This window comes from Bos mutus, chromosome 17, assembly GCF_027580195.1.
Source record: "Bos mutus isolate GX-2022 chromosome 17, NWIPB_WYAK_1.1, whole genome shotgun sequence".
NCBI classification, from domain to species: Eukaryota; Metazoa; Chordata; class Mammalia; order Artiodactyla; family Bovidae; genus Bos; species Bos mutus.
In genome coordinates this window covers 26,315,885-26,327,609 of record NC_091633.1, presented here as the reverse complement: position 1 = coordinate 26,327,609, position 11,725 = coordinate 26,315,885, and the positions used below count along the sequence as shown (strand labels likewise).

The window sequence follows — 11,725 nt, the reverse complement described above, 5'->3', positions numbered from 1 at the left end:
CTGTTTCATAGATATGTTCATTTGCATAATATTTTAGATTCCATATATAAGTGATATCATATGTGTCTTTCTCTTTCTGGCTTACTTCACTTAGTATGATAATCCCTAGGTCTATCCAAGTTACTGCAAATGGGACAATGCCTTTTGAGAATGATTTTCATAAACTGCAACCAGATAATCCCCTGCCCATTTCTAAGGAAAAAAAGGTTCAAACCATATATATACAAAAACATTCATGTACTTATATAAAAAAAAAAGTCAGTATGTTGGTTCTTAGCAATTATTTGAAAAGTACATAGTCATTTTTAATACAATGTATGACAGGGTAAATGATCACCCCCAAAACCATCCCCTACTTCACTCTAACAGAACCCCAGATTTGTTCTGGATCTAAGTCAGTCCCATTTCTTTCCAAGCACCCTCTTTTGTATCTCCCACAGCAGAGCATGGGACTCCGGCTGTGCGCTCCAAACCCAGGCTCTGAATCAGAAGTGAGTCATAGGACAGCGTTTCTAATGCCAGTTAGGGTGGGGACAGGAACACTGCTTCTGGAGTCAAGCATCAGGGGCAGAGGGTCTAGATGGAAGCCTAGAGGAAGTGATGGTCAGAGAAAGTGATGACTGAGGTGGGAACCAGAGAAGTTTTTTGGTTTTGTTCTGTTTTACTTTAAGTTTTATTATTTATTTATTTGTGGCTGTGCTTGGTCTTCGTTGCCACACGGGCATTTCTCCAGTTCTAGCGAGTGGGGCTTACTCTCTAGTTGCTGTGTGTGGGCTTCTCATTTCAGTGTCTTCTTTTGTTCCTGAGCACAGGCTCTAGGCCTACAGGCTTCAGTAGCTGCAGCACGAGCTCAGCAGTTGCAGCTCTAGAGCACAGGCTCAATGGTTGTGGCACACCAGCTTAGTTGCTCCAGCATGTGGGATCTTCCCAGGCAAAGGATTGAACTTGTGTCTCCTGTATGGGCAGGTGGATTCTTTACCACTGAGCCACCAGCAAAGTCCTGTTTTTTTGGCCACACTACACAGTGTGTGGGGTCTCACTTCCAGGGATTGAACCTGTTCCTCCTGCAGTGGAAGCACAGTTTCAATCGTTGGACCACCAGGGAAGTCCCAGGAACTAGAGTTTTAAGTCACCATTTTATGAGTAGTTCTGTGTTATAACAAAATTTACCTGCTAACACAATCCCATAAGTATAGGGGAAATCATGAAAATTCAGGGAACGAGACTCCTTAAATTTCCTAGCTACTCATTCTTCAGTCTGCTCAGTGGAGAAAGGAACAGGCCACCTCGGCCCCACTGTTTAATTACTGGCAATTATTAATAAAAGGCACAAATACACTGCTGCTGCTACTGCTGCTAAGTCGCTTCAGTCGTGTCCGACTCTGTGCGACCCCATAGACGGCAGCCCACCAGGCTCCGCCGTCCCTGGGATTCTCCAGGCAAGCACACTGGAGTGGGTTGCCATTTCCTTCTCCAGTGCATGAAAGTGAAAAGTGAAAGTGAAGTCGCTGTCATTTCTGACTCTTAGCGACCCCATGGACTGCAGCCTACCAGGCTCCTCTGTCCATGGGATCTTCCAGGCAAGAGTACTGGAGTGGGGTGCCATTGCCTTCTCCGACAAATACACCTGTTATGACAAAATTACTGGCAAAAAGAAACTAGTGAGCTTCCATCTTTTTTTTTTTTGCAATTTAAGCTTTCAATTTCGTATCCTCATGGCAATTTTCTTTGATTTTCCCTACTTTTCTCCTAGATCTTCTCCCTATAAATCCAATCCTATCACCAGTCAATATTTTCTGAGCTCTGATTGGAGCATAACACAATATGAATATTTAAAAAGGAGGTAAAAGTATACATCTCACTTTGAGTATCTCTGGAATTCAAGTACCTCTAAAAACACAAAATACGAATTCACAGAATGTGGCAGCAAGGAAACTATTTCATTAAATGTGTTTAATTCAGCAGGGACTATTATATGTGCATCTTGCATCATGTCAGACACTGGGGATACAAAGTTGAGGATAATATGGCAAAACACAAATGCAAAAGATTTTTAAAATAATTTTGATTTTCCACCCATCTGCAAAACTTGAAATTTAGAGGGACTTCCCTGGTGGTCCAGTGACTAAGACTCTGCCTTCCAGGTGCAGGGGCCCTGGTTGTCAGGAAACTAGATCCCACATGCTTCAACCAAGAAGTTGTATGCCCAAACTAAAGACCCCACACACTGCAACTAAGGCCCAGTGCAGACAAATAGACAACTTTTTTTTTAAGTTAAAATTTAGAAACATCAAAGTTTTAGTAGTACAGGGAGATGAAAGGACATTTGAGTTCAGTGCATTTGCAAATGAGCTAGACACATTCTGAAAACCAAAAGATGAGCAAAGAAACATAATCTGACCAAATGGAATAATGTGTCTGACAATGGGATGGCCTGTCCATGCTGTGGGTTACTAGGTAATTACTGAAAGTGGCGTAAAACCACCTGATGTAGAAAAGCCCCTAGGAGAAAGTGGAAAATGGTCATCAAACAGTATTACAGTATAATCCCACTCTTTGAGGAAACATTTGAAGTATCAACAAAACGTTGACAATAGTTACCTCTAAAGAGTAAGTGGGAAATGTGGTGGCTGTGTATGTTTTAACTGTTTAAATCCCTAAACTTTTAATACAGAAAGTCTATCACATTTTTCCCTTTGGGGGGGAAAAAAAGACCAGACATGTAAGGAAATAAAAAAGCAAATGTTACTCACCGCCAGACTGCCTATCAGTTCACTTTACCAGTGTTGTCGAGAACACTCTTCCTAAGTTTGGTTTCCCATTTTTCACGCCTGGAAGACCACAATACAACAATCTATCCTAACCAATAGTTGTCTGTAAACTAACTGGCCTTGAATTCGTAACTTCAAATAGGTTCAACTGTCACCCTTACAGCTTGGGGAAGCACCTTAATTTTTCACCCCTTCCTCATAAGAAGGAAACTTATTTACAAAAGCAAAGATATGGAATTAACCTGTGTCCATTGACAGATGAATGGATAATGAAAATGTAGTATACACTACATATACATATGTAAGATGCAAAACTGTTTAGCCTTAAAAAAAGATGGAAATCCTGTCATTTACATAAATGAGCTACAAGGACATTATGCTCAGTGAAATAAGCCAAAGACAGAAAAACAAATAGTACATGGCAATAGTCCTATGTGGAATATAAAAAAGTTGAACTCAGAAGCGGAGTAGGAAGGTGGTTGCCAGGGTAAGAGGGTGGTGCAGGACGGGGAGATGGAGAGGTGTTGGTCAAAGGGCACAAAGTTTCAGTTATGCTGGATAAATGAGGTCTTGAGACCCAAGGTACAGTATGGTGACTGTAGTTAGTAACCCTGTATTAAGATTGAAATGTGTTGAAAGAGTAATCCGAAATGTTCTCACTAGACACAAAAAATAACTCTGAGGTGATGGATTTGTTGAATAGCTTGACTGTGGTAACCATATCAAAACATCACATGGCACACCATAAATACAATTTGTGTCAATTATGTTTCAGTGAAGTTGGGGAAAGAAAATGGTTAACAAAAGATGATGCCTGGAATTCCTTGTGGATATTTATTGTTTTCACTGAGATGCTTGCTCTATGTTGTAACCATGCTGTCACCCCCCATTTTCTGAAATACTGCAGCAAAAAGTCAAGTGGACTTGAGTGGGGCAAGGCTGGATTGTCACTGGGCCCTGGGCAACCACTGCTGCTGCCGAGAGAGTATCTAATAGGCCACTCTGACCCTTCTCCAGTGGCTCTGCATTGTGTTGTGTGTGTGGACTCTATAAACAGGTTTGAAAACCCCTATGAGCCTCCAGCAACCCTGCATCCTGGGCCTCCACTGCCCACTCTCCAGCCACATCCTCTGCCCTAGCATTTTGCTCCCTTTGCCTCAGGTACTTTTCTTTCAGGGTACCTTCAGATCACGGGCCTCCCTTCCAGGTCTCAAATAGATTCAATTCTTGTCATGCTTTCAAGGCACTGTCTAAGTTTCCATCTTAGCACTCACTACAGTCATGACATTTCTGCAGATGCCTGACTGCTCATTTCCCAAGATGAAAGCTGCAAGGCCAGCATTACACCCCAGGGCATGGAGCTCAGAATTTAGGAAGTGAACTGCCCATGTTAGAAAAATACTGCTTATCTGGAACGGCATCTACTTTGCTTCTTAAACACAAGGAACTGAAAACTCAATGCAAGGGTCTTCTTCCAGGTAGCATCTAACAGATCTAGCATCTAACAGAACTGTCCTAATCCAATGACTCATATGTGGCAAAGTTCCTGATGGACCACTTTCCCCACTCCTTTAAGGAAACAACTTGGAATAAATGGATAAAAGGTAATGCAAACTACAAATCCCAAGAGGAAATACTTCAAAATACCAGATCGTAATGGCATAAAATCCTCCCTGCCACTTCCCACCCCATTCCCAACAATCCCACCCCCTCATCTCCAAGCCCTGAATTCCTTTCCTCCTCAGGGATGAGATTTAAAGGACACAAGGGAGCAATATGGGGCTTCTTTGGTGGCTCAGATGGTGAAGAATCCACCTGCAATGCTGGAGACCTGGGTTCAATCCCTGGGTTGGAAAGATCCCCTGGAGGGCATGGCAACCCACTCCAGTATTGCCTGGAGAATCCCCATGGACGGAGTAACCTGGCGGGCTACAGTCCCTGGAGTTGCAGAGCTGAACACGACTGAGCAAAACTAAGCACAGCACAGCAAAGCAAAGCAAGCAAGAAGACATAATCCTTCCCCTCACGACAATTAGACTAGTAAGAGAAATGACGTCAAGTGCAAATTTACTGTTCTGACCAGAGCTGAGGCAGCTCAGCGACATGGCCACAGCAGGGACCCTTGTTGCTGTTGTTACTTGAGTAGGGTCTGACTCTGCAAGCCCATCAACTGCAGTACACCAGGCTTCTTTCACTATCACCCTCTTTGCTTAAACTCACATCCATTAAGTCAGTGATGCTGCCCTAGCTGCCCTAGCTGCCCAACCATCTCATCCTGTCACCCCCTCCCTTCCTCCTCCTGCCCTCAACCTTTCCCAACATAATAGTCTTTTCCAGCGAGTTGGCTCTTCACATCAGGCGGCCAAAGTGTTCAGTCCTTCCAATGAATATTCAGGGTTGATTTCCTTTAGGATTGAGTGGTTTGATCTCCTTGAAGTCCAAGGGACTCTTCAAGAGTCCTCCACAATTCAAATCTGTCAAGGGACACTTGAGCCAGTTTAACACCCCATGAGTGAGCTATAAAGGAGCTGCAGCACTAATCAAATTACTTCAGTAGGTACAAATTCTGGAAAGAAGCTAAAGCCTGGAATGACAGGGACCTAAGCAGGCAGAGCTGCCAACGATAACTCAGAGCCCTAACTAGTAAGAAGGTACAAACAGGCAGGGTCTTTTTATCCCCAAAACAGCTTTAGGTTTGCAGGTTAACACGCATAGCATTTTGTTAGCAGTGCTTGCCTGACACGTGATTTTAGGATGAGTCCCAAGTTGTTCTACCAAGGAGGATGCCTGCAGCCCCAAGACAGGTGAAGGCATCTTCAAAAGACAAGGTCAGTTTCAGATGCACAACTAGCAAGTCAAACCAATTTTAACCCACATGCTCATTACTATTTCTTCATTTTTTCTTTACAAAAGAAAACAAATTCTCACTATGATAATCTGATGCACAAGATCAGCCAGGAAATTGGTCTTTACAAGTCTAATGCATTTTTGGAAATCCCTGCCCTTTCCTAGATACTGAGATCAATAGGACCAAAAGGGTTTCTTAAAAATTGGCCAAGGAACATCACAAAACTGTTTTCATAAACACTTCATGTTTACTTTTACCAGTTTTGGTTTAATAAGCTAATACCAACTTGGCTTTCAATTGCTGGCTCTTCCCATTACACACCAGATTTGAAATTGAAGGGGAAATTTCCCCATTTGTGTGAACTAGACACAGAAATGCATCCCCCACAAGGTAATTAACACCAGATGATCCAGAAAATCCAGGCAAAGTAGAAGCAGTATATTTTGTAATTTTCTTCCAAGAATGACTCAAATTCTCTCCCACCTCCAAGTAGCTCCCAGAATTTTACTGTTACATTTAGGTTTCAGAATATTAGTCATACTGGCATTCTACATAAGGTTACAAATACATATCCCTCATGTATCTCAATGAAAGATTTCATCTGACCATGGGAAACTTCATTATCTGTTAGTCTGGTTCTGAACTGAATATAGCATAGCATATACATCAATTCAAATCTGTAAGTGAATCTATTAATATCTATTCAATACTTTAACAACAAATTAAAATGTACCCAATTTTACCCTTTATAGTCCATTTTTCCATATACTTAAAAGGGATCCTTCCCTACTTTTAGGTAGGAAAGTAATCATTTAAGGATAATTGGACATCTGAAGAACTTTGGTAAACTGAACTATAGTACAGTAGTACTTACAAGAGGAAAATAGCTCGTCTTGATTTCTAATTGCTACAGTATGGTGTCAGTGAGATCAAACTCAGGCAAGACAGACCCAATTCATGTTTACATGTGGAAACCATACAACGTTAAGTGGTTAGTCTACTGAAAGTTTGGCAGTCTGTTCACATCACTGAGAGGCTTACCTAAGACCTACTTTTATGCTGCAGCATCCTGAGGTGTTCTTGCACCACCCAGAAAAATTCTTTGGGGAGAGAAAAATCATCAAAGCTGTGATATATCCATTGAAATCCTTAATCTTTGATAACCTTTAAAGCTTGGGAGTACTTAACAGCAGGTAAACATGGAACATCTTCCTAGAATGCCAACTTTACATTAAACATGTAACATCAAAAAACAAAAAAATGCACAATTATATTCATATTTAACAGATGAGATGTCCCTCAAGTTCCTGCAACCGTTTGTATGATTTCATTGGACTTTGACAAGCTCTACATTAGAAAATGGTTACTTCTGCCATAAAATGCAAATATAATTAAGGTATCTGTTTGAAACATCTGAAACAGGTACCACCTTTCACAGGTCACATAAATCTCATCTCTAGGTGACACTACCTAAGCCCAAAGGCAGGTGGGGTAGATGTTATTTTAGCGTAACTATTGATAGTATTTACACCTCTCATCAAATACAATACTGTTGACTTGTCATTACGTTTGTGTGAAATGATTCAAGTATACAGAAAATTAGAAGCATTTAACCTGACTTCAAGGTAAGTGGTAATAGCAAAGGCAATTCAAATAGTAATATGGCACAACTTTCCCTGTTAGCGGTTTTAAATGCTCATTTAAACAAGGGATGAGTTCATTTGCTTAGATATTTGAAATACAACTTTATTCTGATTCTAAACGAAAAGGAATGGGAATGACAGTAACAAACAAGATTCCACCTCTCAATATTGTCATGTGACTATAGCAGTCTTATATTTGAAACTCAAGGAGGAAACAACTGTGTTCCAAAACACCTAAATATGCAGGTCCAAAAAATGAAGGTTTTTTTTTTAACTGCCACATTCACTCCAAAGCCCATCCATCTCCTTCAGCATCCAAAGATTAAGCACATGTTCTGCTTAGCTATATAATAAAGTGGCAAACACGCTGCACCACTGACATCACAGGACAGTTGCCTATAAAACTAGACTTCTGACGCTGGGCCCCAGCTTCACTTTCTCACAGGTCATCATCTTCATCCGGGAGAGCAGTTGTCTGAGCAACCTAGACAAAGAGATGGAAATGTTACAATGCTCCAAATGAAAAGCTCCAGGAATCTAAAAGCACTCATTGCTGAGACATAAACACCATACCTCTAAATCGTGCTCATACTGTGCTGCCAAGGCTGGGTCCATGACCACCTCTGGCGGGGCAAGAGCAGGCATGGCGACAAACTCCAAGTTAGGGTCTCCAATCAGTTTTCTAGCAAGCCAGAGGAAGGGCTTTTCAAAGTTGTAGTTACTTTTGGCAGAAATGTCATAGTACTGTTTAAAAGAATGGTAAGTTAATTTTAAAAACCCACACATCAAAAACATCAATAAATCACTTTAATGGCCTAACATCATAATTTTAACCAAAGGATTATAATTCTATAAGCTTTAAAAAACATACCTGAAGATTCTTCTTTCGGTGGAAGACAATTGACTTTGCCTTAACCTTTCTGTCCTTAATATCCACTTTGTTGCCACACAACACAATTGGGATGTTCTCACACACTCGTACCAGATCTCTATGCCAGTTAGGCACATTCTTGTAAGTAACTCTTGATGTTACGTCAAACATTATAATGGCACACTGAGCTGAAAGAAACATTTACAGTGATGAGTACATGCCTACAAATTTACCACATGAAGAAAAATGCTTACCATATTTATTTATTCTTTTCATCTGCAATACTTCATAAACTGTCTCAGCCTCAGAATGTATCTAAAGTCGATCAATGATAAACCACCACTTCAGAATTCACCTCCCATATTCTGAGTATCTAGAAATCTATCCTTTGAAAGACACAGCCATGATAAAGCTAATAAGCATAATATATTATGGATTTTTAACTAACGAATTTGGGGATGGGGGGAGGCAAGAAGACCCTTGCATTTATATGTACTCAAGTAAAAGCAAAAGACATGGGAAGATTCCCAATAATTTTCATCAAGTGAGCAAGAGTGTTAGATGAGTATTTTCTGTGCATCTTTTTTGCTCGGTATAACAAGCATTTGTCTCCTTTGTCTTCTTAAATCTAAAATCAAGCATTAAAAAAAAAAAAATACTCTGCAAAACCTAGTACAATTAAAGAGAAATCAGCTGGTCTTATAACAGCATTTTATAAAATAAAAAGCCTAGCTCCTCTGGCTCAGTATCAAATGGGTCCTGTTGTCTTAGTCTCTAAGTCATGTCTGACTCTTCTGCAACCCCATGGACTAGCCCACCAGGATCCTCTGTCCATGGGAATTCCCAGGCAAGAAAACTGGACTGATTTGACATTTCTTTCCTGACCCAGGGATCCAACTTGTGTCTCCTGCATTGGCAGGAGAGTTGTTTACCACTAAGCCACCAAGGAAGCCCATCAAATGGTTCACTATCTTTTTAATGGAGTGCACAAGAAATAATTATTGACAATCACCAAAACATATGCCCAAACATAAACGCTTAAATACTGAAGCTGTAGCAACAACTATCTGTTGCTTACTGTCTTCAAATTAAGAGCCTCAACTTAAACTATACAGTGTATTTCAAAACAATGCCTACCACGACACAAGCATGCAATCAATCAAATGGCACAAGACAACCTTCACAAAATTTTCCTCCCCTCTAATGGTCAACTCTCTGGAGTCAGTCGGTTCATGTTTTGAATTGAACTGAATCACACAATTTCCAATTCAGTCAGTATTACCAACGTCTTCACTTGAATAGATCTATTCCTAAGTAACCTTGGAGACTAAGCTACTAAATCCTCTCAAAAACTTATTACAAATCAGGTACCTACCTTGTATATAATAACCATCTCTCAGTCCACCAAATTTCTCCTGACCAGCTGTATCCCATACATTGAACTTAATAGGTCCTCTGTTGGTATGGAACACAAGAGGATGGACCTCAACACCCAAGGTAGCTGGAACATAGAAATTGCAAGTTAGTCAAAGAACTCAAACATTTTACATATATGTCTACAAATGGTTCCCCCCACATACCTACATACTTCTTCTCAAATTCACCAGTCAGATGACGCTTAACGAATGTAGTTTTTCCAGTACCACCATCACCAACCAAAACAAGCTGTCGGAAACCAAATTTTTGAAATAAACACCAAAACACGTAACACTTCAGAAACCCAGGATTATGACGCTGTTAAGATGTTCTGGACAATTTAACTTACACAACAGAAGTTTACGTACTACCTAAGTACATTTACAACAAAGAATCTTAATCAAGCGGCCCTGTCCCATCTAATGAACGACTCGAATCAGCGAAACTTTCTGAGCCCTGCTTCCCTGTCCGCAGGGTGGGGCCAGCACCCCCATCTCGTTATCGGGGGACCGAAGGCACTGCCGCAGCACGAGCACGTTAGCTGACGAAGCAGGCCGTCCACACGCACTTGCGGTCATAAAGGAGATACTGCAAGTAAGACCGTCTGGAACAGAGTGCCCCCCAAAGCTGCCTCTCCTTCAGAGCCCTTCCTGTTCGCTGCAGCACACCCCCAACTCACGAGCGTTACCTACTTTGAACTGAACTTGGGGTTCTCCTTGGGCAGCCATCGCGATGTTACTGCGAGAAAAGAAGAAAGAAATAAGGCCCGCTGCACGGCGGCGCGGGCCGGGGGCCGCATGGCCAGACCCGCCCCACGTGCCCAGGCCCACAAAGGCCTCCACCGAGGAGCCCGGCCGCCCGCATCCCACCTCCTATCCCCAGTACACACACATGCGGGTGGGCGGGGGCCGACTGTGCGATGGCGATGGTGGCATCGGTCTCCGGCCGGACTCCGCGGCCGCCGGATCGTGGCGCGCACCCGCTCGAAGCGGAGACCGGGCGGAGCGGAGGCCCGCTCGGCGTGGAGGCCGACGCGCGGAAAGCGCCTGGTCACCGCCAGCGGCCAGGCCGCGCCGTCCTGTCCGCCCCACGGCCCTCCCCAAGGCCGCCCTTCGGCCCTCCGCCCGGCCGCATCTCCCCTCCTCCCAAGCGGCCGGTACGCCGGCCACCCCTCCGCACCGACAGTCCGCCCGACCCACCGCAGCTCCCGTCCCGGCACCCTCACGGCCTCCGCGGCAGGGGAGAGAGGAGAACCCTCCGCCCAGAGGACTCGCTAAACCGCCTCCTCATGGCCGCCTCCCGCCGCTGTCTGGACTCCCCAACACCAGCCCCCGCCCCAGCCCCACGGCCCTCGCCCCAGCCCCGCTACCTTCCAGAAGCGTCTCCGCGCCCGTCTGACTGAGGGCTGGAAAGATGGCGGAAGCGCAATTCAAATGCCCGGAGACGCAGCCGACGCCGGCGCGCGCCGAGGGAGGGCGGGGCAACGGCGCCGCGCCGCTCCCACGTGGCCCGACGCGCGCGCGCACGCAGGCCGCCCAGGCTTCGGCGGCCTCACCCGTCGGCCTGGCGCGTAAGGGAGGGGCTCTCGGCGCACCGGGCGAGGGAGGCAACGCGGTCGCGCGCACGCACGCCGGCCCACGAGGCCATGTGCGCCAGCCCGGGGGCGGGTTCGCGCGCGCGCATGCGCAAACGGCGACGCGGCGCGCCCTGCTGCCACCGCGGGAACAGAACTGGGAGGAGAGGCCGAGGTCCCCTTGGGCGGGAAACTCGCGGGGTGGCCCACACAAAGGCCCTGCCCCCGCGTACAAACACGGCACGCAGGCCCGGGGCGGGCGCCATGTTGGGGTGCGGGTCGCCCCATCCCCCTTCCCCTCCCGCTCCATCCCGGCGCCCCCGTATCAGTCTGGAACTTACCAGAAGTAGAAAGCCAGTCCCCTTTTCTTCAGGACATCTAAGTGGTCAGCAGCTTTTGTGGCCTTATTCTGTGAAAAGAATGATGAAATTTAGTGTGTCCAACCTTTCAGCTCTTTTCATCTTAGTTACAAACAAGGATGCAATCAATGACTAGGTTCCAGACGCTTGCAGGGATAAGGCTATCAAGGATCCAGACAACTGACCACGCGTAAAACTTAACAATCTGCTGGGGCCACCTCTCACCTTCGTCAGAGATAGGAAG

General features: G+C 44.6%; 1 protein-coding gene across 1 annotated transcript; it reads right to left on the bottom strand.

The window, feature by feature from the left end:
- Nucleotides 1-7,349: 7,349 nt before the first annotated feature.
- Nucleotides 7,350-11,029, bottom strand: RAN (RAN, member RAS oncogene family). Its single transcript, XM_070386342.1, has 7 exons — nt 10,919-11,029; nt 10,242-10,287; nt 9,714-9,798; nt 9,509-9,634; nt 8,134-8,321; nt 7,836-8,006; nt 7,350-7,746 (listed from the first exon to the last, which is right to left on the bottom strand). Exons 2-7 carry the CDS (start codon nt 10,275-10,277, stop codon nt 7,702-7,704), a joined length of 651 nt encoding a protein of 216 aa, XP_070242443.1. The 5' UTR covers nt 10,278-10,287; nt 10,919-11,029; the 3' UTR covers nt 7,350-7,701.
- Between the last annotated feature and the right edge of the window lie 696 nt (nt 11,030-11,725).

Coding starts and splice junctions, on each gene's coding strand:
- RAN (XM_070386342.1), bottom strand. CDS start 10,277: ATGGCTGCCCAAGGAGAACCCCAAGTTCAGTTCAAA. Junction 9,799..10,241: donor AACCCCAAGTTCAGTTCAAA/GTAGGTAACGCT, acceptor GGTTTCCGACAG/CTTGTTTTGGTTGGTGATGG. Junction 9,635..9,713: donor ATTTGAGAAGAAGTATGTAG/GTATGTGGGGGG, acceptor TCTATGTTCCAG/CTACCTTGGGTGTTGAGGTC.